Genomic DNA, 21,148 nt, shown 5'->3' with positions numbered 1-21,148 from the left:
TTTTTGTAAACCATAGTTGTTTTTTAATCCATACAAAAATAGTCTTAGCAGCACTGCCAATAGCATACCTTAAATTTATTAATGTTATACTCCCTCTATTCCAAATTATATTGTGGCTTTTTAGATACATTGCTTTTACTATATATCTAGAAACAGTATATTATCTAAGTGCATAGCAAAAGTAACGGATCTAAAAAGACCAAAATATTTTATAATTTAGTTCGGACTTAGTACATGCCAAATTTAGCACCATGCTTTGCATATACCATAGAAACCAATACTAACTTAATTATTTCTCTCTCCCTCTCTCTCTCTCTCTCTACTTTCCTGGCGCCATTAGACGTATATATACCTACTTTTACTTGCTCCCTCCATTCATTTGAACATATGATTTTTTTCCCCTAAACTGTAAGGGATTCTATGTACAAATCCTCAAAAAGACAACATTCACATGCATGCTTATCACTAATATGTATACCCGCCAATCCAAATATGGTAATCAGAGAGGGTACATGCACTAGTATTTGTTTCATCACATAATATATTTTAAATTTGTTTGGATATATACCTTCTGTTCGAGGATAGAGTGAGTGAATAAGTATTATTTTAGCATTAGTGTGTATCGATCAAACATATCTCAGCTGATCTACAACTTGTGCTTCTAGTGACCCCCCGCACTGGCCACGTGAGCTACTATATAACGGTCCAGCTTATTCCACTGAAGGAGTTTGATGTCTACCAAGAGCTCAGAGTTGAGTAGAAGGAAGGAAGGAAGGACAGCGCAATATCAAAAGAAAATCCTTGGATGAACATGCAGGATATCCCTGACGCATCATCCCTGAGCTCGTCTCGTTGACACAGACATAGGCCTACAAAAAAAATGCTAGTTTAAGGAGCTTTGATTATATTATATCGCCGCCATTGCAACTAATCACACTAGAAGAATGGAACAAACACTATATATTTTTATTAAAATATGTGTGGCTGTTGTTCGCCCAACCCATACAGTATATGTGATATATATATCGCGACCCAGGAGCCGTCTCTGTCGCTGCAGCTGGGTGCTCGATCGAGCTCGATCGCAACAAACACTATAAAGGAGTGATTAATTTTCAAAAATTTACTTACCATTTGAACAGTAACTTTTACGGGAATTTGTGTCTAATTGCACAAAACTCGTGCGACGTCGTGTAGGGTAAACTAAAACTAAGGTCCTACTCGCTAGAGCTTATGTGTCGAGTCTTTAGTGTTTTTTTCTTATAATAAATCAGTGAACAATATTAAAGGCTCTAAACTTTTTTGCGCGCCAAATTGCTAAAACAAGTGTCCCGGTTGTGATCTGATGGACCCAAACATGCATATGGACACGACACACACACACGTACGTTAAGATCAGGGACAACGCATATACTTTTCGCTCTTTTTTTCCCGGCTCCCGTTCGATCCTTGTTGGCATGTCTCCGTCCGAACACGTTTTTTTCCCTTGAGTATACATGCTTTCATCCTTTTATTCGTTGAATTCGTATTGAGAAAAGTATAAATACATATCCCAATAGAGTTTTCTATTGAGATACACACTTATATACTTCTCATTATGAATTCAATAAGTAAGAAGGTAAGAACATATGTCCTCAACAAAACAAAAGAGAAAATTTTACCATCTCCACCCTGCTCGTGCACGCAGCTGCGACGACCATGACGACTCCGCCATCAGCTGCTTGCCCTCCTTGTACGAGACCCAAAACCAAAAGGGGAGCCTCGTCCCGTGGCTGTCGTTGTCGTTGGAAAGAAAGGAACCAAGTTGCTTTTTTAAAAACAGAGTTTCTAAACTTGTTTTTTTTTAAAAAAAAATAAAGGATCGGAGATGGAAATGCACCAGTGACGCTACTTAGCGAAAGCTTAGCGTCATTCATCTATCTGAGGACATCGTCAAAGAGCTCCCATGTCTCGCATGCGGTTGCTTTCCGCTTGTGTATTTGTTATTCTGCCACTTTTTTGCTTTGGTGGTAAGGCTATTTGGTGTTTTTGATTTCATATACTGCTTCTGTGATTCCTCACTCACTATAAAGATTTCGTTCACAGGATCACTGGCACTCAAATTCCTCATTAGTGCAAAGTTTATAGAATGGTAGCTCATCAAATTTCTCACAAACCGTGCACATTCGTGGAGAGCGATCATTGCACACAATCCATTCCCCACACGATCATTGCACTGCAACGTTTGGAGAGCGACGACTCCCTGCCCCTGGCCCTCTATTCCGTATCATAAATAAAGGCAAAATGTTCAAAATCTTGAGGGTGCAATTCCAAAAAACAAAAAAAGCACCCCCAATATCCACAACCGGATAACGCGTGGCGGTGGACCGGGTCCACACATCTCGATCAGCTTGGCCCCAGCCCCAGCCTCCTCCCGCTCGAGCGGCCGACACCAACAGCTGGACCCCACCGCCTGTTCTACACCCGCTCCACCTCCACGCAACGACCGAGCCCATGCCAGCCAGCCGTCCGTTCCGTTCCGTTCCCTTCCCTTTCCGTCCCGCGCTTCCCCGCTCCCACACGGAACGCATCACGAGGCCGCCCTGCCTACCGGCTTCTCCTTCCCGTGCACGCACGACGGGCGCATCCGCCGACGAGGAGCCACCTGCGATCCGAGCCGTCCGCGGGGTCAACGGTCAGCACGCACGCACGAATCTCGCGGGGGCCGTTCGAACGATGCTCTCTCTCCTTCCTCTCCCCCCCCCCCTCTCCCACGGCGACACATCACGCGTCGCTCGCCGACCACCGCCACCGAATCACCGCTTCCCTTCCCATAGACCATCGAGGCGCCGCACCGGCCCGCTCTTCCACCAGCGGCATCTCAAGAGCCGCCCTTCCCTGACCCGCCCCCCCACCCCCGGCGCATTCTCCTCTCCGCGCCGAGATCTCGCCGGCCTTCTCCTGAGAGGCTCAGGGGCTGAGCGATGGCGGTGGCGGCGCTGCCGCAGGCGATGGATGCGCTGTCGCGGCGGGCGACCATGCTGCGGGACTCGCTGCGGCGGAGCCAGGGGAACACGGACGGCATGGTCGCCATCCTCGGCTCCTTCGACCACCGCCTCTCCGCGCTCGAGGCCGCCATGCGCCCCACCCAGGTTCGCCCCCGCGTCTGTCTCCTCCCCCGCCATTTCGAACGCGTCGTCGCGCCATCAAAGCGTTGGATGAATATGAAATGAAACTTGAGGCGGGGATGGCGGTGTCCCTCTGTGCTTGGTGTTGTTGCTGCAGGTCAGGACGCACGCGATCCGGACGGCGCATGAGAACATCGACCGCACCATCAAGGCCGCCGACAGCATCCTCTCCCAGTTCGACCTTGCCCGCCGGGTGCGTTCGTTGATCCTCTCTCTGAACGCTAGTCCTTGAGAGCTGAAATCGGGTTGAATTGGATAAGTTTTTCTTGTGGCCATTGTGTGGATCTGAGGGCAATTGAATGAATGTGTAAAAGGGCAGGTGCTTTCTGCTGTAATAGGGGCTGCAGTTAATTAGTCTTGGTTAACATGATTAAGCTGTATACGCAGTTAATTAGTACGTAGGTTCAATGCAGGAATCAGTAATATAAAATGACTGTTCTCAAATGGAAGGATATTACTCCTGTCTAAGGTTATGTTATTTAGGGGAATCTGTTCAGTTGTAGGGCCCCCTTGGCACAGCGCCCAGCCCCGGCTTATGAGATGAAGATTGAGTTACCATAATTATAATGCTTCTTTTGAATGGGGCTGCTGTTTTTGTAATAAAACATCTTGAACTGTAAAATTGATGGCTAACTGAACTCCTTTCATTGAAAGTATAGTAATCCTGCAAGTTAATGTTGCTGGCTTTTGGTCAGGCTTTGACTTCAAATGTTGCTATTCTCGCATCTTCCCTTAGTTTTTTTTTTTTTCCTTCTTTCATGCTTTAGGCTGAGGCAACCATATTGAGGGGTCCCCATGAGGATTTGGAGAGCTATCTGGAGGCAGTGGATGTGCTGAAAGGCATCGTTCGCTTCTTTTCCTCAAATAAGAACTTCAAGAGCAGTGATGGAGTTCTGAATCATGTCAACAATCTGTTAGCTAAGTCTACTCTCAAGATTGAAGAGGAATTTAAGCAGCTGATGAGTACATACAGGTAAGGCCGTTAACTTATGGCTGGTGCATCTAGTGATGCAGAGGCCCACTCATGAAGGTCTCTACATCTATTTCCCTCCATATATTGGCAAAAGAACAGTTAACTTATCAGTTATCACTGTGTTCTTCTAGTGAAGCAGAGATCTGAAGATGCTCTTACATAAAAAAAAAATGTGTTGATTGTTCTTTTCTTTTCTTTTTAGCAAACCTATTGAGCCAGATCGCCTGTTTGACTGTCTACCCAAGTCTCTGCGGCCAACAAAAGGTGACCACGAGGATGGAGGCAGCAATTCTGATCATCCATCCAAAGGCTTGGAGACTGCTGTATACAGGACCCCAACACTAATTCCTCCCAGAATATTGCCTCTCATGAATGACATAGCTCAGCAGTTGGTTCAGGCTGGAAATCAGCAAACTTGCTACAAAATCTACAGGTAGGCTTTGGTTTTCTTTATTATTGTTTTACATCTATTCTGAGCTCGTTCATTCTCCATCACACTTTATATCCTTGAATAGGGATTTTGACACTTGATTCTTTTTAATAATTCAATCTATTTCCCCCCTTTTTCCTTCAGAGATTCCCGTGCTTCAGCTCTAGAAGTGAGCCTTCGGAAGTTAGGAGTGGAAAAACTTACCAAAGATGATGTACAAAAAATGCAATGGGAGGCTTTGGAGGCTAAAATTGGAAACTGGATACACTTTATGCGAATTGCGGTGAGGATCCTTCTTAAAATATACTCATGTTGTGTATGTCCATTTGAGCATCAAGCTAACAATGTTATGCTTTTCAAACAGGTCAAATTACTACTAGCTGGGGAAAGAAAAATCTGTGATCAGATTTTTGATGGTGTCAACTTTAACAGGGGCCATTGTTTTGCTGAACTGACAGCAAACAGTATTATAACTCTTTTCAGCTTTGGAGATGCTGTTGCTAAAAGCAAAAGGTCCCCTGAAAAGCTGTTTGTGTTGCTCGACATGTATGAAGTAATGCGTGAACTTCAACCAGAGGTATTCTGGCATACCTCATAGAGGCCACCACCCAAATGCCACATACTTTTCTATGTTGCTGTGATTCTAAACTATTTGATTTTGATGATGATTACAAAGATGTCGATACTACCTTTGCTTGATCCCCTTTTTTTATCAGATTGAGGAAATATTTGAAGGCAAACCTTGCACTGAGATGCGTGAAGCTGCAGCAAGCTTAACAAAGCGATTGGCACAGACTGCTCAGGAAACATTTGCAGATTTTGAGGAGGCAGTTGAAAAAGATGCTTCAAAAACTATTGTTCAGGACGGAACAGTCCATCCTTTGACTAGCTATGTGATTAATTATGTTAAATTCCTATTTGAGTAAGTATTCCCTTTCTCATATTGCCTGTGAATCCATTGACATGTAAAATTGTTTATCACATAAGTTTGACTAACATAATGTTAATAACACGATTTTAACTGTGGCTTATGGGGTTTTATGCTTCTGATCTTCTTAAGGCCACAGTTTTTGATGAAGTAGAAAGGATTTCCATGTTCTAATATTAACAGGATGGTTCTTTTAGGAGACAAAATTGTACCACAAATACTGAATAAGATTTTGAATAAATTTGAATCAGGGAAGTTCAGCCTATTGGCTGTAATACCTATACAAAGCTATTTATAGCATCTTTTGATCTTGCTTTTCTCAACATCTTGGGCCCTTTCTGGATTCTAGAATTTATGTGGTTATGATTAGTTGTCTTTTTCTAGTCATGAAACAATGTCGCATTTGTCTATTCTTTTCCTGTTGTGTTTCTGAATTCCATGCATAACAAATGTTACTCTGATTTGAACAGTTACCAGTCAACATTGAAGCTATTATTTCAGGAATTTGATAGTGGCACTGAGGCAGAATCTCAGCTTGCTGCTGTTACCACAAGGATAATGCAGGCCCTACAGAATAACCTAGATGGTAAATCTAAACAGTATAAGGATCCTGCACTGACACACTTGTTTCTTATGAACAACATCCACTATATGGTTAGGTCTGTTCGCAGGTATGTTTTTGTTTACAAGATCTGTATCTTATGATGTTCTGATAGCCTGTTCATTTAATGATCTCTTGTGTTGTCTCAGATCAGAAGCAAAAGATATACTTGGTGATGACTGGATTCAGAGGCATCGCAGGATCGTGCAGCAAAATGCCAATCAGTATAAACGTGTTGCTTGGGCAAAGGTTAGTGGATCAGCAAAATCTTCAAGGATCCTGCATGCAATATTTGCATTTTTGTTTGATTGCATGATGTTAGATGTGCAATGCCTTTTGGCCTTTTTTAGGGAATGGATCTTTTTTTTTTGGTCTTGATCAGAGTGCTGTTTAATTAATATTCTTTAACAGCTATCACTCTGTGAATACAGCATGGATGTATACCTGTTCAATCTATCATAAATCATATACGAGGGTAGAATATCGCTGCCTATACATGGTACGTTTGCTGCAGTTAGAATTTTTTGTGAAGTTAGGCTGAGCTTACAAAATACATCTCTACCCTGAAATTGTAATGTCTAAAAGTCCCTCTAGTACATCCACTATTAAGGAACTTTATGTACACACATGCCATTTTAAATTTATTAAAGCAAAATGTGTGGCAATGCTGAGCTGGCGTGGACTTAATGTTTCTAGGTTTTTTTCCCTCTCTCTCTCTACCTATCAAGGCATTCTTTAATGTCCATTGGAGTTTTCGATACATCCGTTAGCATGTTTGTTATGTATTATTAATGTATTATTGCATTATCATACACAGTTACATATAGAATTGCACTTGACTGTGGCTGCTCTGCTTCTGTTATATAGATTCTTCAGACACTTTCTGTTCAAGGTGCTGGCAGCAGCGGTGACCTTACCAGCAGTGGTGTTTCAAGAGCCACGATCAAAGAACGGTGAGTGCTTGGAGGCAAACTGTTTTTAACTGTCTTATGTTACAACAGAAATCAATATCCTCCAATGTCTCTTGCCTTGTCAGGTTTAAGTCTTTCAATACGCAATTCGAAGAGCTTCATGCGAAGCAATCACAATGGATTGTACCTGATCAAGAACTGCGAGAATCCTTGAGGCTTGCTGTAGCGGAAGTCCTGTTGCCAGCCTATCGATCTTTTATCAAACGCTTTGGGTACATCATCAAACAATTTCATTAGTCGTCTGCTAAGACATTAGTTTTCCTGTTGTTTTACTAGAACATGAGATGCCTTCTTTGCTAGTAATTTGCTACATGCCTACATCTTGCAACTAACAGTAGCAGTGCTAGCAAGATGTGACTGTAGTATCTTATGACTTGCAGCAATCTTGTGGAGAACAACAAGAACCCGCAGAAGTACGTTCGGTACAGCCCAGAAGCGGTGGACCAACTTCTAGGCCAGTTCTTCGAAGGGCAGCAATGGGCGGAGCAAAAGCGCTGAGCAGCAGAGAGTGAGAGACACGGCATGAGTACAGCCAGATAGATGCCAGTAAGTTCAACAGCACAGATTTCTTTCGAAGCAACCACCAGTTCTTCTCGCACTGCATATATAATACCCTATAACATATGCAGAGCACTACCAAATTTTCTTTTCTCAGAAAAAGCACGCCAAAGTTTCTTTTCTTGCCATTCGGGTGGCTGACACGGAAAGCTAACGGCAAAAAAGTGTTGGTGCCATTTTGTTGATGGAGGAGGTTCCTCAACTTACTATACCATGGTGTTGACCTAAAAGGCAAAAGAAACGAGACCTACGTTGTGGTCTTGTGGGTTCACAACCAGCAGTTTCAAAACTAACCTTTTTTTTTGGTTGGTGCTGTAGAGTATGTTTTCATGAGTATAGAACCCTATGTTGCAATGAAAGGAAAGCTGTACCCTCTAAGATAGATGATGATGATAATACTTGCAATTGAAGCGATGGCATGGACCTAAATTTTCAGCGGTAGTTACGACGAGGAAAGGGAGGTGGTAGCGTTTTGCTCTTCTTTTCTCGCGAAATTGCGATCCTACTCGAAGGAGAATAAAGAAGGAAACAAACGTCTTTGTTGTTTGGTGTATACTTTCTGTGTAGGAGTAGATAGCAAGTGACGGATCGGGCAAAGACGTTGCTGGGCAGGCTTGACACTGTTTGCAGTTAGCGCCACTATGACGCCATGGTTTCACGGGAATAACGTAAAGATGCTCCGGAAACTTGCTGGTCTGTATCTTTTGGTGTTGATTTATACCAAGGGGAAATCTCATTCCCGTTTAACCTTTTTGATGATATAAAAACTCTCACGAATCCATCTTTCTTATTGTGCCAATAAGGCCTTATTTAGTTACACCTAAAATCTATTTTTTTTCAAGATTCTCCATCACGTGTATAGATCATTAAATATTGATAAAAAATAATTAATTACACAGTTTATCTTTAATTTGCGAGATAAAATTTTTAAACTTAGTTAGTTTATGATTAGACAATAATTACCAAATACAAATAAAGTATCCAAAAACTTTTTATCAAGAAAGGCCCTAATTGAAAAGGGATCCAAAAATTCCTCACGACTGCAGAGAGCTCGATCTGGCCGTCTCGCGTTTGGCCTCCATTTCAGCTGCCTATCAGTGGAGCTGCGCATGTACCAAATCCTAAGACTTTCTGGAACTTTAAGTCAGGTTGAGAAAAACTAAGAAATGACCATTTCCGCCCCTTGCTAAGGCCTTGTTTAGTTCCGAAATTTCTTGATTTTGGATACTGTAGCATTTTACTTTTAATTTAAAAATTATTGTCCAATCATAGACTAACTAGACTCAAAATATATTCATTTTGCGATTTATAGACAAATTATGTAATTAGTTTTTATCTTTATTTATATTTAATACTTCATATATGTGCCGCAAGATTCGATGTGACAGAGAATTTTATTTTTTTTGTGTTTTAGGGTGAACTAAACAATGCCTAAATTTAAAATTTTGAAATCAATCGCGAGAACTCGCAGCGAAGTTCTTTTATGAGCAAAATGCATCGCTTCCTAATATGTTTTTTTAACAAAACTTCCTAATACACTTTCTTATTATTAAATACTAGGAGAATGCCCTGCGCGTTGCTGCGGGAATTACCGGTAAAATTATATTATCATAAGTTTAGTATTCTAGAATGGACTTAGAAAATGATGTGGTTTGCTAATGTAAATAACATAGATGTATGATAAATGATATGTGTTAGTTCAATTTTATTAATGGATAATGATGTGATGGCGGGATAATGTATTAGTGGGATGATTTAGTGGATGTTGATGTGGACACTTTTGTATGGTAAGAGAATTGGTTAGTGGGATGCTCTAGTGGATGATGATGTGGATGCTTTGCATGTCAAGAAATTTAGCTAGTGGGGTTTATCTATATAAGAGATATAGATAGATTAAGGATATTTCATCGCCCTTCTCTCCTCTTCTAACCCAGAAATAAATATTTTATTCAGTCCGGTGTCAACTAGCAAATTGTAAAATAATGAGTGTCCATCAACAAATCATCAAATTTTACATATCCGCTAGCAAAGATGGTTACTTAAATGATCTTTTTGCTTAAAAACCACTTGTTGGATCATTTTATTATACAACATATTCCTCGCGCCAGAGTCCAAATGAACTAGTGGGAGTAAAAATTCGGTCGACAGAAAAAAAAAAATACGGAACGGGACTTATTCGCCGCGTACCCCGACGTCCCAATCTCCGGCAGGCCACCTGTCAGTCGGAACGGAAGGAACCGACGCGCGCGGAGCAGCAGGAAAAGGAAGCACGCAGGCAGAGACGCCCACGCCCTCACGCGCTGCTGCCTGCCGCCGCCCGGCCGCCTCAACGTCCCACGGACTCCCCACCACAGTGACGAGTAGTGAAGCGAGTCGGATCCCAAATCACCATCCATCGCCGAACCGAAAGCAAACCCCACAACGCCACCGCCACCACCACTCGCCTGCTCTCACCCACCGACCAGCGCCGCGCCCGCGCACCTCCGCCGCCGGATCTCCACCATGCAGCAGCCCTCCTCCTCGTCCTCCTCCGCCGGGCACCCGCCCGACCACCCCAACCCCAACTCCAAGCCCCCAGCCGGCGCCCCGCCGCCCCCCGCCATGGGGTACCCAGCCAACCCCGCCCCCAACGGGAACCCCATCCCCGCCGCCGCCGCCTACTACGCCGCCGCGCCACCCCCCGCCGCCGCCGCCAACGGCACGGCCTTCGGCGTCGCGTACCCCTACCCCGCCCCACCTCACCACCACCCGCCACCGCCGCACCACCACTACCCGTACCCTCCACCTCCTCCTCCGCCCCACCACCACCACCACTACGCCGCGGCCCACCCGCCACCTCCCCCCACGTGCCTGCGCCGCCTGCTCGCGGCCGTCGTGGGCGCGTTCCTCCTCCTCGGCGCGGCCACCTTCATCGTCTGGCTGCTCCTCCGCCCTCGGGCCCCGGCCTTCTCGCTCACCTCCCTCGCGCTCTCCCGCGTCGCCTACTCCCGCGCCAACTCCTCCCTCTCGGCCTCCTTCGACGCCGCGCTCCTCGCCGCCAACCCGAACGCCAAGCTCTCCGTCGCCTACTTCTCGCCGCTCGCCTCAGTCTCCTTCGCGCCTTCCTCCCCGCTCGCCGTCGCCTCGCTGCCGCCCTTCGGACAGGCGCCTGGCAACACCACCACGCTCGCCTTCCGCCTCGTCGTCGAGGACGCCTACGTTGGCCCCGACGACGCCGCGCCGCTCAAGACTGGTGATGGCGGCGACGTTGATGTTCAGGTCAGGCTCATGGCTGTGGCTGTCTTCGACAGAGGGGGCTGGCGCACCAGGCGCAGGGTCATGAGGGTTATGTGCGATGGCGTCAAGGTGGTTTTCCGCGGGAAGAATTCCACTGAGGCCGCCTTCAATGGGCCGCCAAGGAGGTGTGATGTCGTGTTGTGAAGGTTAGTAGCCCTGGTGATTTTCTACTCTCCTATCATGTATTTTCGTTTTTTCTATCTAGGGTATGCGTTAATCTTACTTGCACATTCCAGGGCAGTGTAGTTTGTTTTGTGTGTGTGTGTGTGTGGATCGTAGGGCTACCATCTTGTTGTGATAGTAACTGTGATTCTAATGTGGCTGTGTGCAAAATACAAAGCCTTCGATTGTATTATATCTGTGTCCTTGTTCGTGTGCGCAACTTCTTTATTATCCTGAAAGCAGATAGGAAATGATAATGTGGGATTGTCAATGGCGGTGGCATATTGCAGTCAAATGTCAACGGTAGTGTCATTATGGTGCTATAAACAGAGAAAAGTATTTAAAAGCCCAACAGATGTTTGACTAGCCCTGGGTTCACTAATTTCCTACGTTAAGCACAGCAAGTGTGACAAACTTAGTTTTATTAAATGTCCATTCATGCCATGCAGAGTGAAATTAAAGCAAAAGACCGCACAGCACCAGGTTGGCAACAGGTGATACCAAATATGCCAAGAGCCTAGTTGGGATTAGGCATTTGGCAGTTTGGCTCCTAGCACCTAGGCAGGGCGAATTTTGAAGGTGGTGCCTGATTCACTTGTGTACAAACTTTGTTTGCCAACTCATTACTATCTTCTTTTTTCTTATTTATAGAGTGTGGAGTGTGTAGTGAACTCATTAAAATAGTGTTGGATATTGGCTAATGGAGGTTTTCTGCTACACAAACGTGCCGCCTCGGTCTGGGTTTCAAGTGGCTAGCATTTGTCTTCCATTCATGACCTTGTTTGTTCAAGCTATTTGTTCAATTGGATTTGAGCAAAGAGGAAATGTTTTCTTTTGTGAATCAATGTTGATTATGTGTTGGTTTCAAGTGTCAACAGAAGTATGAGACTATGAGTATAATACTGTGAATAGAGAAAAATATATCAAAGAACCCAGCAGATGCTTCACTGATCTGGGTTCACTATTCCCTTATGTTAAGCTATAGAGAACCTAACAAATCTGTAGTTGTGAAGTTCCAACCTATTATTACCTGGAAAACTTTTGAATTGAAAGATTTAAGGGTGTATTAAACTATTAATTTCTTTTTTCAATTTATAGAATCCTGTTAGGTATTATCCATGCGTGGTGAACTGAGCACAAAAGATCATTGCAGCGCCAGAGGCTAGGATTGGCTTATGGTTCTGTTTTCTTCCATGGTATGGTTGGCCCTACCAGATTGTGCATATGGCATGCAATAGTTAAAAAAGCATCAAACATTACGTTAGTGACATAACAGATATAGTTGATCAGGCGGGATGATGACGACTATTGCCAACATGGGCAATTTTTCTAGCAATTCATACAAACTAGTAATAGTTCTGGCTGAATCACTTAGACATCAGTTGTGTTTGCCAAGACATTATTAAACCCCCTTCTTCGTATCTTTAGAAAATGCTTGGTGAGAAATTTCAGCCAGATAATACCCCCTCGGTTCCAAATTATAGTTCAACTTACTTGCGGATTCCAGGCAGTGTAGTTTTTTGTGTGGATCGTAGGACTAGCATTATGTTGTGAATTTGTGATACCAAGTGTGATTTTAATGTGGCATGCAAAATACAAATCCTCTGGTTGTTTTATATTTATGTCTTCGTTTCGTCCACACCACTTCATTTGCATGAAGGCATATAGGAAATGATAACATGGGATTGTTAATGGTGCTGGCATGTTGCAGTCAGATGTCAACAGCAGTGTCATTATGGTGCTAGAAAACATATTAAAAGGTCCAACAGATGTTTGACTAACCCTGGGTTCACTAGTTTCCTATGTTAAGCAATAGAAAACATAGCAAACTTAGTGCCTAGGCATGCTATTTGTGAAACAGTTAATTTGAATTGATAAAGGTGTTGCCTGATTCACTTATGTACTAACTTTGTTTGTGAATCCATTAGTATCCCCCTTATATCTTATTTATAGAGTGTGCAGTGAACCCATCAAAATTGTGTTGGATATTGGCTAATGGATGTTACGATTACACAAAGCTTGTCGCCTCAGTTTGGGTTTCAAGGTGCTAGCATTTGTCTTCAATTCATATCCTTGTTTGTTCAATTGGATATGAGCAAAGAGGAAATGCAATGTTGGTAACGTGCTGGACTGTTGGTGTCAAGTGTCTTATGAGTACTGTGGATAGGGAAAAACATATTAAGGAAACCAACAGATGCTTGACTGACCTGGCTTCACCATTCCCTTAATCTCTTATCTTAGGCAACGGAGAACCTCACAAATCTAGAGTTACGAAGTTCCAACCTATTATTACTTGGCAAACCTTTAAATTGGAAAGCGTTTATGATTGTATTAATTTTTTTTTCACTTTTTTGGAATATGTTGTGCTACCCATGCATGGCGAACTGAGCACAAAAGATCATTGCAGCACCAAGGTTGGATTGTCTTAAACTCTTATGGTTCTGTATCTTCCATGGTGTGGTTGGCCCTATCAGATTTGTGTATATGACATGCAATGATTTTAAAACATCAAGCGCTACGTTGACGACAGTAGATTAGGTGGGATGATGGCTCCTATTGCCAACACAGGCAATTTTTGTAGCAATTCATGTGAAATGGTATATGCTGGCTGAATCACTTAGCCATAGGCTTTGTCTGTCTACGCATTATTCGATCCCACTTCTTCGTATCTATAAAATGCCTAGTGAGAAAATTAGGCCAGACGAATATAAAGGTATACTACTATACTTGGTAAGGCGAGCCTTTAGTTATTGTCTGTATCTATGGTTTGGGTTTCAGATCCTTGCTCCATTACATTAGATGCATTTTTTCTTGTTTTATTCTATTTCATGAATTCTTAGCAATGTTAAGCTAAAATTTGTCAACAGTCAAAATTACAAGTGTACTTTGATTTGATGTTTCATATTTAGAATTGATCGTGGCTGTAAACCTTGATGGGAAGTGTGATTTGTTGACAGTTTATGTTTTGATGGATTGTAGGATGTAGGTATGATGAGTTTTTTTTAGTTTCATGTTGAAAACCTGTCACTTTAGTGTTATTCATTTTTTTTATCATACTTTAGTGTTATTCTTCACCAACTTATGGTTACAATGCCTCATTAGTTACAAACTATTTTTAAATGCATCAAATGAGTCTTAAGGGATGTGGCCTCAGTTCAAGCACTAGTCAGAGACACCTTCTTGATCACTGGTCAGAAGACAAAAAGGAACCAGTTCTATGAATCAGTTGCACAAAGTAGGGCATGGTCTTGTATTCTACTGCTGTCAGATGAATGCATTAAGTGCTTGCGTAAATTCTGAAATGCAGCCTTGTTTTATGTTGATGCTAGAATTTGGGAAGAAAGACAGAACCGTTGACTGAACTTGTACATCACATAGTACAATGAACAGTTAAGCATGAATTGGAACTTGGAACTTTGATAGTCCATTTCTTCATTCTTCACAATAATGTGGTCATATTGTTATTTCTGCCATCTAAATATTCAATTCAATAATTCTGAAGCTCACATGTAAATGTTCTCGGCAAAGCATTTCATGCACACAATGATGGCTTGGAGGCCTTGTTGGGTTGTTGGTCGGTGCATATGGACGGTATTTCATGTTTTAGAGTTTTAGTCGCTATTTTTGTTGTCTCTTTGCATATCTGCATAATCAATGCACATGTTTATATTTATGCATCTCATGGGAAACAGACAAAGCACTTGATTCCATGGCCAAACTGTTTTCTTTGTTACATGTGTTTACTGCCTGAAAGCACATGTTTGTATTTCTGTAATCTCATAGGAAACAGATGAAGCACTTGATTCTGTGGCCAAACTACTTTCTTTGTTACATGTGTTTACTGCCTTAGGGAATCCCATGAATAATTCCTTAGATATATGAACCCTGTATACCTTTCTTTTGTTTTCATTTCTTGCCTCTCTGTTTGATGTTACTACTCTTTTTCTTTCGTGTTTTGGTGGTTATGGACTTACTCTTGGTGCATGTAGAGCTGCTTCTTTGTTGTGCATACGCTAGTACTAATTCACCCTTCACCACATTATGTTGCATATTAGCATATATATGCTTATGCCAGCTATGCTACTGTTGTAGCTTAGTGTCTAAACTATAGTCTATGCTGGCACAATGGGTCAAAACTTTATTTGACCTTTTTCTATTGAGGATACGGATACCCTAGGTTAAAACAGATTCTTAGGTTAAAACAGATTCTTCGTTGTATCGCAACCTTGTTTTCTGATGATACCTGGGCCTAGCTAACTGTTTGCTTGTATCAGGAGTTGAGGACCATCATACCGGGTTTGCTGACCACTCTGGATGCTGATCGGGGGAGACTTATTCTATAGGCACAAGAAGCTAACTGGTGCAGCGGGGGCATTTGTCGGCACTGATCTGATGAGCAGTATTCCAGCTGGGTAACCATGCTTTTTACCTGGCAAGTAATAGAGTAGCAAGTGAGAAGAGAAATCTGAAATGATTCATGCTTATAATGTGAGTGTCTGTATGAATGATAGCTTCAACAGAAATGGTTGTGAAAGTTGTGGCAAGAATGATTGTGCATGCATGGTGGTTAACCGGTTGTCTGTGCCTGTGCGTGCTATGGAGCCTCGTGAAACGTTGTACATTGAATCAGCGCTTGAAATCAAGCTGGGGTGGCTGAATGCTGAAACCTATGACATCAACATGCCATGTGTGATGTGTTCACAGACATGCTTGGTTGATGGTTTGCAGTGCTGTACCAGTGTCTCGTAGTTCATGTGTTAATCTGGCTACTAATCATTGTGTATCCATCCATTGATTGAAGCTGGTGCCGGGAATTATTTTGTTTGGCAGATCCGTTCCCAGACTCCATGTGATTGAAGCTGGTGCCGACTTCATGTGTACGGTGTACCGCTCTGCCCGCCTGGTGTACTGTCCATAACTCCATAACAAGGCAGTGCTCTTGGCATTACATAGCAACATTCATCAACTATATATGTGATATATGAAGCCAAGGTAAGACCACCTTGGCTGGTATTATGGTTGGTCTCCGATGTTCATTCATTCAATTCGTGCTGGTGGACCGGCAGGCAGGCAGGTCGATGATTCATACGGTGGCCCTGTCCTGCCTCCATGCCATGTTTTGTCCATGTGCCTTAAACAATGGGCCTGTCTTAAACGACCGATGGGCCTGCACTGCACTGTAGTAGCGTAGTAGTAGTAGCAGCAGCAGCAGCAGCACAATGAAACGCTGCTGAAGAGCTGAATATAGATAGGGCCACACCATGTCGTCTTCACACTTCACCTGCATTGGTTACTACTACTCCTATGCTCTTTTATTTCTTTTTTATTTTTTAAAAAAGCATGCTCTTTTTATTTGTGAATGGGGGTGGATGTGAAGAGAGAGCGAGCGAGGTGTGCACCGCAGCCAATTTCACTGGCGTTGCGACGCTGGGCATGATTTGGTGGTGCGTCGCTCCGGAGTGCTTCCATTTCCATGGTGCTGGATAGGATAGGGCAGATGCGGCCGAGGTTTGGTGACCAAACGCCTTGGATGACCCGGCCGGCCGGAGGAGAGGAGAGGAGAGGATCGGATCGGATCGGATCGGATCGGATCGGATGGGACGAGCTCGTCTCGTCTCGTCTCGCTTCCCTGAGCTGAGCTCAACGGAAATAGACCTCCACTCCACTCCAGCTTTGCTTGGTAGGTGGTCGGTCAGTTCAGTTGTGAAGAGGACTTTAGGAGAAGATGTATACGGCTTTGGCACAAGTTTATTGGAATCCGCCTGCTTTAGATGGCTCTTCCTTTGTAATGTTTCCTGCGTGTCGGATCGTGACCTGTGTCAAGGAATGTAACGTGTAATGGTCATTTGTTGTGTTGGAGGAATGGAATGGAATGGAATGAAATGGGGGATGAGATGATGGTCTTGGATTTGCTTGCTTGGGTGGGTCGTTGGTGGGGAATGGCCTGGTGGGGTTGTCCTACGGTCTACGGAGGTCGGGATATATGATCTTATCTTCCTGTTTGTATGGGACCATAAACAATGGATACTGCATTGCACAGTACGTGTTGGTTATTAGTGGTATTATAGCTAGTTCGTTGTACCCAGCCTAGGTAGCACCCAACAGTCTATGCGTTGCCTTCTTGCCTGGTGCGTGCCCTGCGCTTAGGATGCCCCGTACGGGGATGTTGGAGCTGAAGGAGCCACAAATCATGGAATTCTTCGGCACATATCCTATAAGATATATTGTAACATATGTGCTTCCCCTTGTAATTTGTTCTAGCTTCGCTACTACTTTCATGTCAAGAACAAGTAGAAGTAGTTATAGCAGTTTGACGCTAGGGCAAATCTGAGGGCATGTGTCTTGCGCATAGTCACCGGGAACATGGTATGATGCCACATTCCTCGTCCCGGGATCGTTTCGTACGTTTTTGTTCCGGAAAGGGTCAGTTTCGTCACGACAGTGAAAAATCCTTTCTCAAGGACCGTACCATATTCCACGTACCGTTTTCCTCGTACCTATGTGCCCGGGGCTTTTGTGACTGTGGTCTTGCGTGGTACTCTCTCTATCTCAAATTACAAAGTCATTCTAACTTCCTTGGAGACTCAAAGAATATATATCAAGTTTGATCATTATATAGAAAATTGTAAAGACTCATGACTTCAAATATGTGTAATATGAAAGTATAATTTATGAAGAATATAATAATACTTATTTGGTATCATAAAGTTATTATTTTATTATATAAAATTTGGTTAAACTTAAAATATTTTGATTCTTTAATAAAGTTCGAATGACTTAGAGGGAGTATATAGTATACCGGCTTTTGGACAGAACAAGTCAAAGCCTCTACATCTCCGAACAGATATCGATGTACCCAGCAGTTTATTACAACCAAACAGGTGCTTAGACTCATGACTCGCACATGAGAGAACCAACATGTATCTCCTTTTTTCTCGGTATAAATATATAGGATGAGCAATATCTATCGAATCAACAATCATTCAGTAGTGTTTTCTCTCACAACAAATCAGTAAACAGTACTTTCGAACAAGCGAACAGACTATTCTTTTATTTACTGCCATTTCACAATGATAATTACATCAAAGAGAGAATGCTCCTGCAGCCTGACATGTAATTTTCTGATCGAGACCACAGCGTCGGTGGTCCTACTGATGCTGATGCCGCCAGCCTCAAACAAAGTCTCTTTCCTCTTCTTTTTTTTCTTGATGAGTAAAGAAAAATATAAGACGGCTGATGGATCGATGCCTATCATTTTAGTGGAATATCTGGGGCCACATGCTGATGCTAGTTGCTATCACGTAAACGTGGCACCATCCCTAGCTCACAGACTCACAGTTACATCAGTGAAACCTAGTGTGTTGAAATTAAAATTCACTGCAGACTAAAACAGATTCTGCATACTCAGCTTATTACGAGCTCTGTAAATGTCGAAACTGCTCAATGGCTGCATTGCATTTTTAGGGAGCATCTCTACCTGCATTGTCAATGAAGTAACATACATCCACTTATCACTACTCTGGTACAGCCGGAACATGCACAGACAGAGCTGGAAATCCCCAATTGTCAAATATGATATGAACACCAATTCCATGTGCAAATGTTCTCCACATGGTCACATGGAGAAGACAGCACAATCTTTTGGATTACTCTTGCTTTTGAGAAGTTTCTTGGGATCTCCAAGCTAAAGAGAGGGACCAATGAACTACCTGTCCTACCACTAACCATGATCCCAAGTCACAAACCGTACTTGCCTCTCACCAAACCCTGGCCGGACATGGACGGTCGCCGGAGTTCCGGTTGTTGGCACGCCAACGTAATTCCAAAAACTCCGTTGGACCTCAACTCATGCACCATGTGATAACTGATTTGCAATCGACTTGCAACCTACCTAAAAGCTTTCTAATCCCATCAGACGATATCCTAAACTATAACAATCCAACAACACAGCATAACTAAAAGCAGAAGAAGGGCACCACCACATGAAAGAAGCATTTTACCTGAACTGAATCAACTTTTAGATTTGGTTATGAACAATTCAACGCTTAATAACCGAACAAAGATCACGACACAAAAAAACATATGTATTGTATCCACCAAGAAACACTAGTTAACTTAACCCTCTCTAAATTACCTCACACCTCTGGTTCTTTTTCTTTTTTTACCTCTGTATCCCTCCATTTATTACAATTCACCACCTGCTTTTCAGTATGGACAGACAGACAGACACGACACATGTGACGACAAGCTGGCCTACCTCGCCGGCCGGCCGGCCGGAGCAGAGGAAGCAGAGCAAAAGCAGAGAGCCACGTGAAGGAAAGCAAGGTCGCCCCGACGTCGTCGCTAGACCTCGACACGGCAGTACGTGGCGGTCTGGAACCTGAGCCCATGCGCGCCCACCGTGCCACCGCGGTACCCGCTGCCGGCGCCGGCGTTGATGAAGTACGCCGGGCAGGTGACGAAGATGTGGTAGTGCCCGGAGACCCAGCTCCCGACCTTCCACCTGACCCTGCCATCGATCCTGACCTGCAAGATGAGGTACCCAGCTGCAATATCCTTGCTCAACGCGTCGGCGAGGAACGGCGCGAAGGGGACGCCGGGGCCCGACAGGACCGGCGACCAGACGTCGACGTCGCCGTGGCCCTGGTACACCTGCGGCAGCCTGGACGCCAGCGTGATCTGCTGGTACTTGTAGGACGCCGAGACGTCGAGGCGGTCGTAGTAGACGCCGACGCGGCCGTTCGGGTTGCGGGAGGCGAGCGTCACCTGCGCCGTCGTGGAGAGCAGCGGCGCCGTGCCGTTGGTCAGGTCGAGCTGCCGGAGCGAGGCGTCCTGCAGGTAGAAGCGCGGGTGGGTGGGGCGGAGGACCAGGTAGATGATGAGCGCGATCACGCCGGTGAGGAGCGCGAGGGTGAGGAGGATGAGGAGCAGGCGGCGGCAGGACTGGCGGAAGTCGTCGTCCGCGTGGTTGCCGCAGTCCTTGCCCATGGCTGGCTGGTGGTGAGCTCGGAGCTGGCTGGTGTGTGTGTGTGTTGGTGGAGGAGCTTGGAATGGTGAGCTGGGGTTGTGTAGTGTGTGGGCGTTTGGGAGTGGGTTTTATATTATTAATTAATAGGAGGATTAGGGATTGGTGAGTAGTGTTTGTTTATAAATACGATCATGTTGAAATCATGGAGGGGGAGAGAAAAGGGGTCCATGTCGAGGGAGGAGCTTTTTCTCTTTTGCCGGGATTTTGTGTCTGGTTCGCCGGAGATATCATCATTGATGGAGAAGGAGGAGAGAACAACCCCTGCTTTGTATTTCATTTCATCTTATATTTATGAGGCTGCGATTGTAGGTGAGAGATGTTTTATTTGGCAAAGATATTTGAAGGCAACTGATCTGGAAAGGGTTTCATGCATGTTTGAAAATTTATTAATTAGGGCAACGACTTGTGTTGTCACGACGAAAATCATTAGATTTCTCTCGCGTTCCGAAACGGGTCTCGATCAGCTACGAACATGGGCAGGTTGTGTGATCTATGCATGACAGGGTGAAAACGAACTTTTATGTAGGGTTAAGTTGAACAACTCTGCCATTTGGCCGTGACACAAACTCCTTTTTTTTGTTTTGTTTTGTTTATATGTAAGAAGAAATGCTTGGTAGAGACGTCATACATCTTCGCCAGCTACTTGTACTGCTAGTTACTACTTATAAGTTAAAAACAAACAGTTGGCAAGATAGATAATGCAGCATCCATCCATACGTAATCCTAGAGAAGTAGTACTACTACACACAGTAGGCTTGTCAAAGACGCATATATACTATCTATAGCTGGTGATCCTAGCTAAGTAAGTAAGTAACCTCCAAAGGAATAAAGATGTATGCGTGTTTCCTGAACAAGCTGGTGATCGAGGACAGACGAGCGTCGTGCCAAGCACAGGTGTGCACGCAACGACCCCAAATGGTAACGCATCATTGATGAACGGCATAGTTGTTTCATGCATGCGTTCGTACAATGCTGCTCACCTTGCACATGGTATAGCGTGGATGGATGCACTGAACACACAAGTTTTTATATGAGTTTATCGCAAAAAGAAAAGATT

The 21,148-nt window shown here is 43.9% G+C and overlaps 3 protein-coding genes across 6 annotated transcripts; 2 read left to right on the top strand and 1 right to left on the bottom strand.

The window, feature by feature from the left end:
* On the top strand, positions 2,745 to 8,178 carry LOC8058578 (exocyst complex component EXO70A1). Of its 3 annotated transcripts, none has more exons than XM_021461140.1 (13): positions 2,745 to 3,128; positions 3,262 to 3,357; positions 3,932 to 4,137; positions 4,340 to 4,570; positions 4,712 to 4,850; positions 4,932 to 5,144; positions 5,284 to 5,489; positions 5,966 to 6,166; positions 6,246 to 6,345; positions 6,964 to 7,049; positions 7,133 to 7,279; positions 7,448 to 7,613; positions 7,723 to 8,178. In XM_021461140.1, the coding sequence occupies exons 1-12, from the start codon at positions 2,961 to 2,963 to the stop codon at positions 7,563 to 7,565; spliced, it is 1,911 nt and encodes a 636-aa protein (XP_021316815.1). In that variant the 5' UTR covers positions 2,745 to 2,960; the 3' UTR covers positions 7,566 to 7,613; positions 7,723 to 8,178. The 3 variants fall into 3 exon arrangements, with proteins under 3 accessions (XP_021316815.1, XP_021316814.1, XP_002450318.1); XM_021461139.1 differs by having other exon boundaries at positions 7,697 to 8,178; XM_002450273.2 differs by having other exon boundaries at positions 7,448 to 8,178.
* On the top strand, positions 9,255 to 15,854 carry LOC8070654 (MAGE-like protein 2). 2 transcript variants are annotated; one of them, XR_002453235.1, is made up of 3 exons: positions 9,255 to 11,047; positions 11,513 to 11,642; positions 15,338 to 15,854. XR_002453235.1 is itself a non-coding variant. In XM_002450272.2 (2 exons), exon 1 carries the CDS (start codon positions 10,128 to 10,130, stop codon positions 11,043 to 11,045), a length of 918 nt encoding a protein of 305 aa, XP_002450317.2. In that variant the 5' UTR covers positions 9,839 to 10,127; the 3' UTR covers positions 11,046 to 11,047; positions 15,338 to 15,854. The 2 variants fall into 2 exon arrangements, 1 of the variants encoding a protein (XP_002450317.2); XM_002450272.2 differs by lacking the exon at positions 11,513 to 11,642 and having other exon boundaries at positions 9,839 to 11,047.
* On the bottom strand, positions 19,058 to 20,245 carry LOC8058577 (NDR1/HIN1-like protein 1). The gene has a single exon (XM_002448980.2). It carries the CDS (start codon positions 20,049 to 20,051, stop codon positions 19,407 to 19,409), a length of 645 nt encoding a protein of 214 aa, XP_002449025.1. The 5' UTR covers positions 20,052 to 20,245; the 3' UTR covers positions 19,058 to 19,406.

Source organism: Sorghum bicolor, chromosome 5 (assembly GCF_000003195.3).
Source record: "Sorghum bicolor cultivar BTx623 chromosome 5, Sorghum_bicolor_NCBIv3, whole genome shotgun sequence".
Classification (NCBI taxonomy): Eukaryota; Viridiplantae; Streptophyta; class Magnoliopsida; order Poales; family Poaceae; genus Sorghum; species Sorghum bicolor.
This window is presented reverse-complemented; position numbering and strand designations above follow the sequence as displayed.

Bases quoted from the DNA above. Each gene is read 5' to 3' on its own strand.
- LOC8058578 (XM_021461140.1), top strand. From the start codon at position 2,961: ATGGCGGTGGCGGCGCTGCCGCAGGCGATGGATGCGCTGTCGCGGCGG. The intron at 3,129-3,261 runs GTTCGCCCCCGC...TTGTTGCTGCAG, and splicing joins CCGCCATGCGCCCCACCCAG to GTCAGGACGCACGCGATCCG. The intron at 5,145-5,283 runs GTATTCTGGCAT...TTTTTTTATCAG, and splicing joins TGCGTGAACTTCAACCAGAG to ATTGAGGAAATATTTGAAGG.
- LOC8070654 (XM_002450272.2), top strand. From the start codon at position 10,128: ATGCAGCAGCCCTCCTCCTCGTCCTCCTCCGCCGGGCACCCGCCCGAC.
- LOC8058577 (XM_002448980.2), bottom strand. From the start codon at position 20,051: ATGGGCAAGGACTGCGGCAACCACGCGGACGACGACTTCCGCCAGTCC.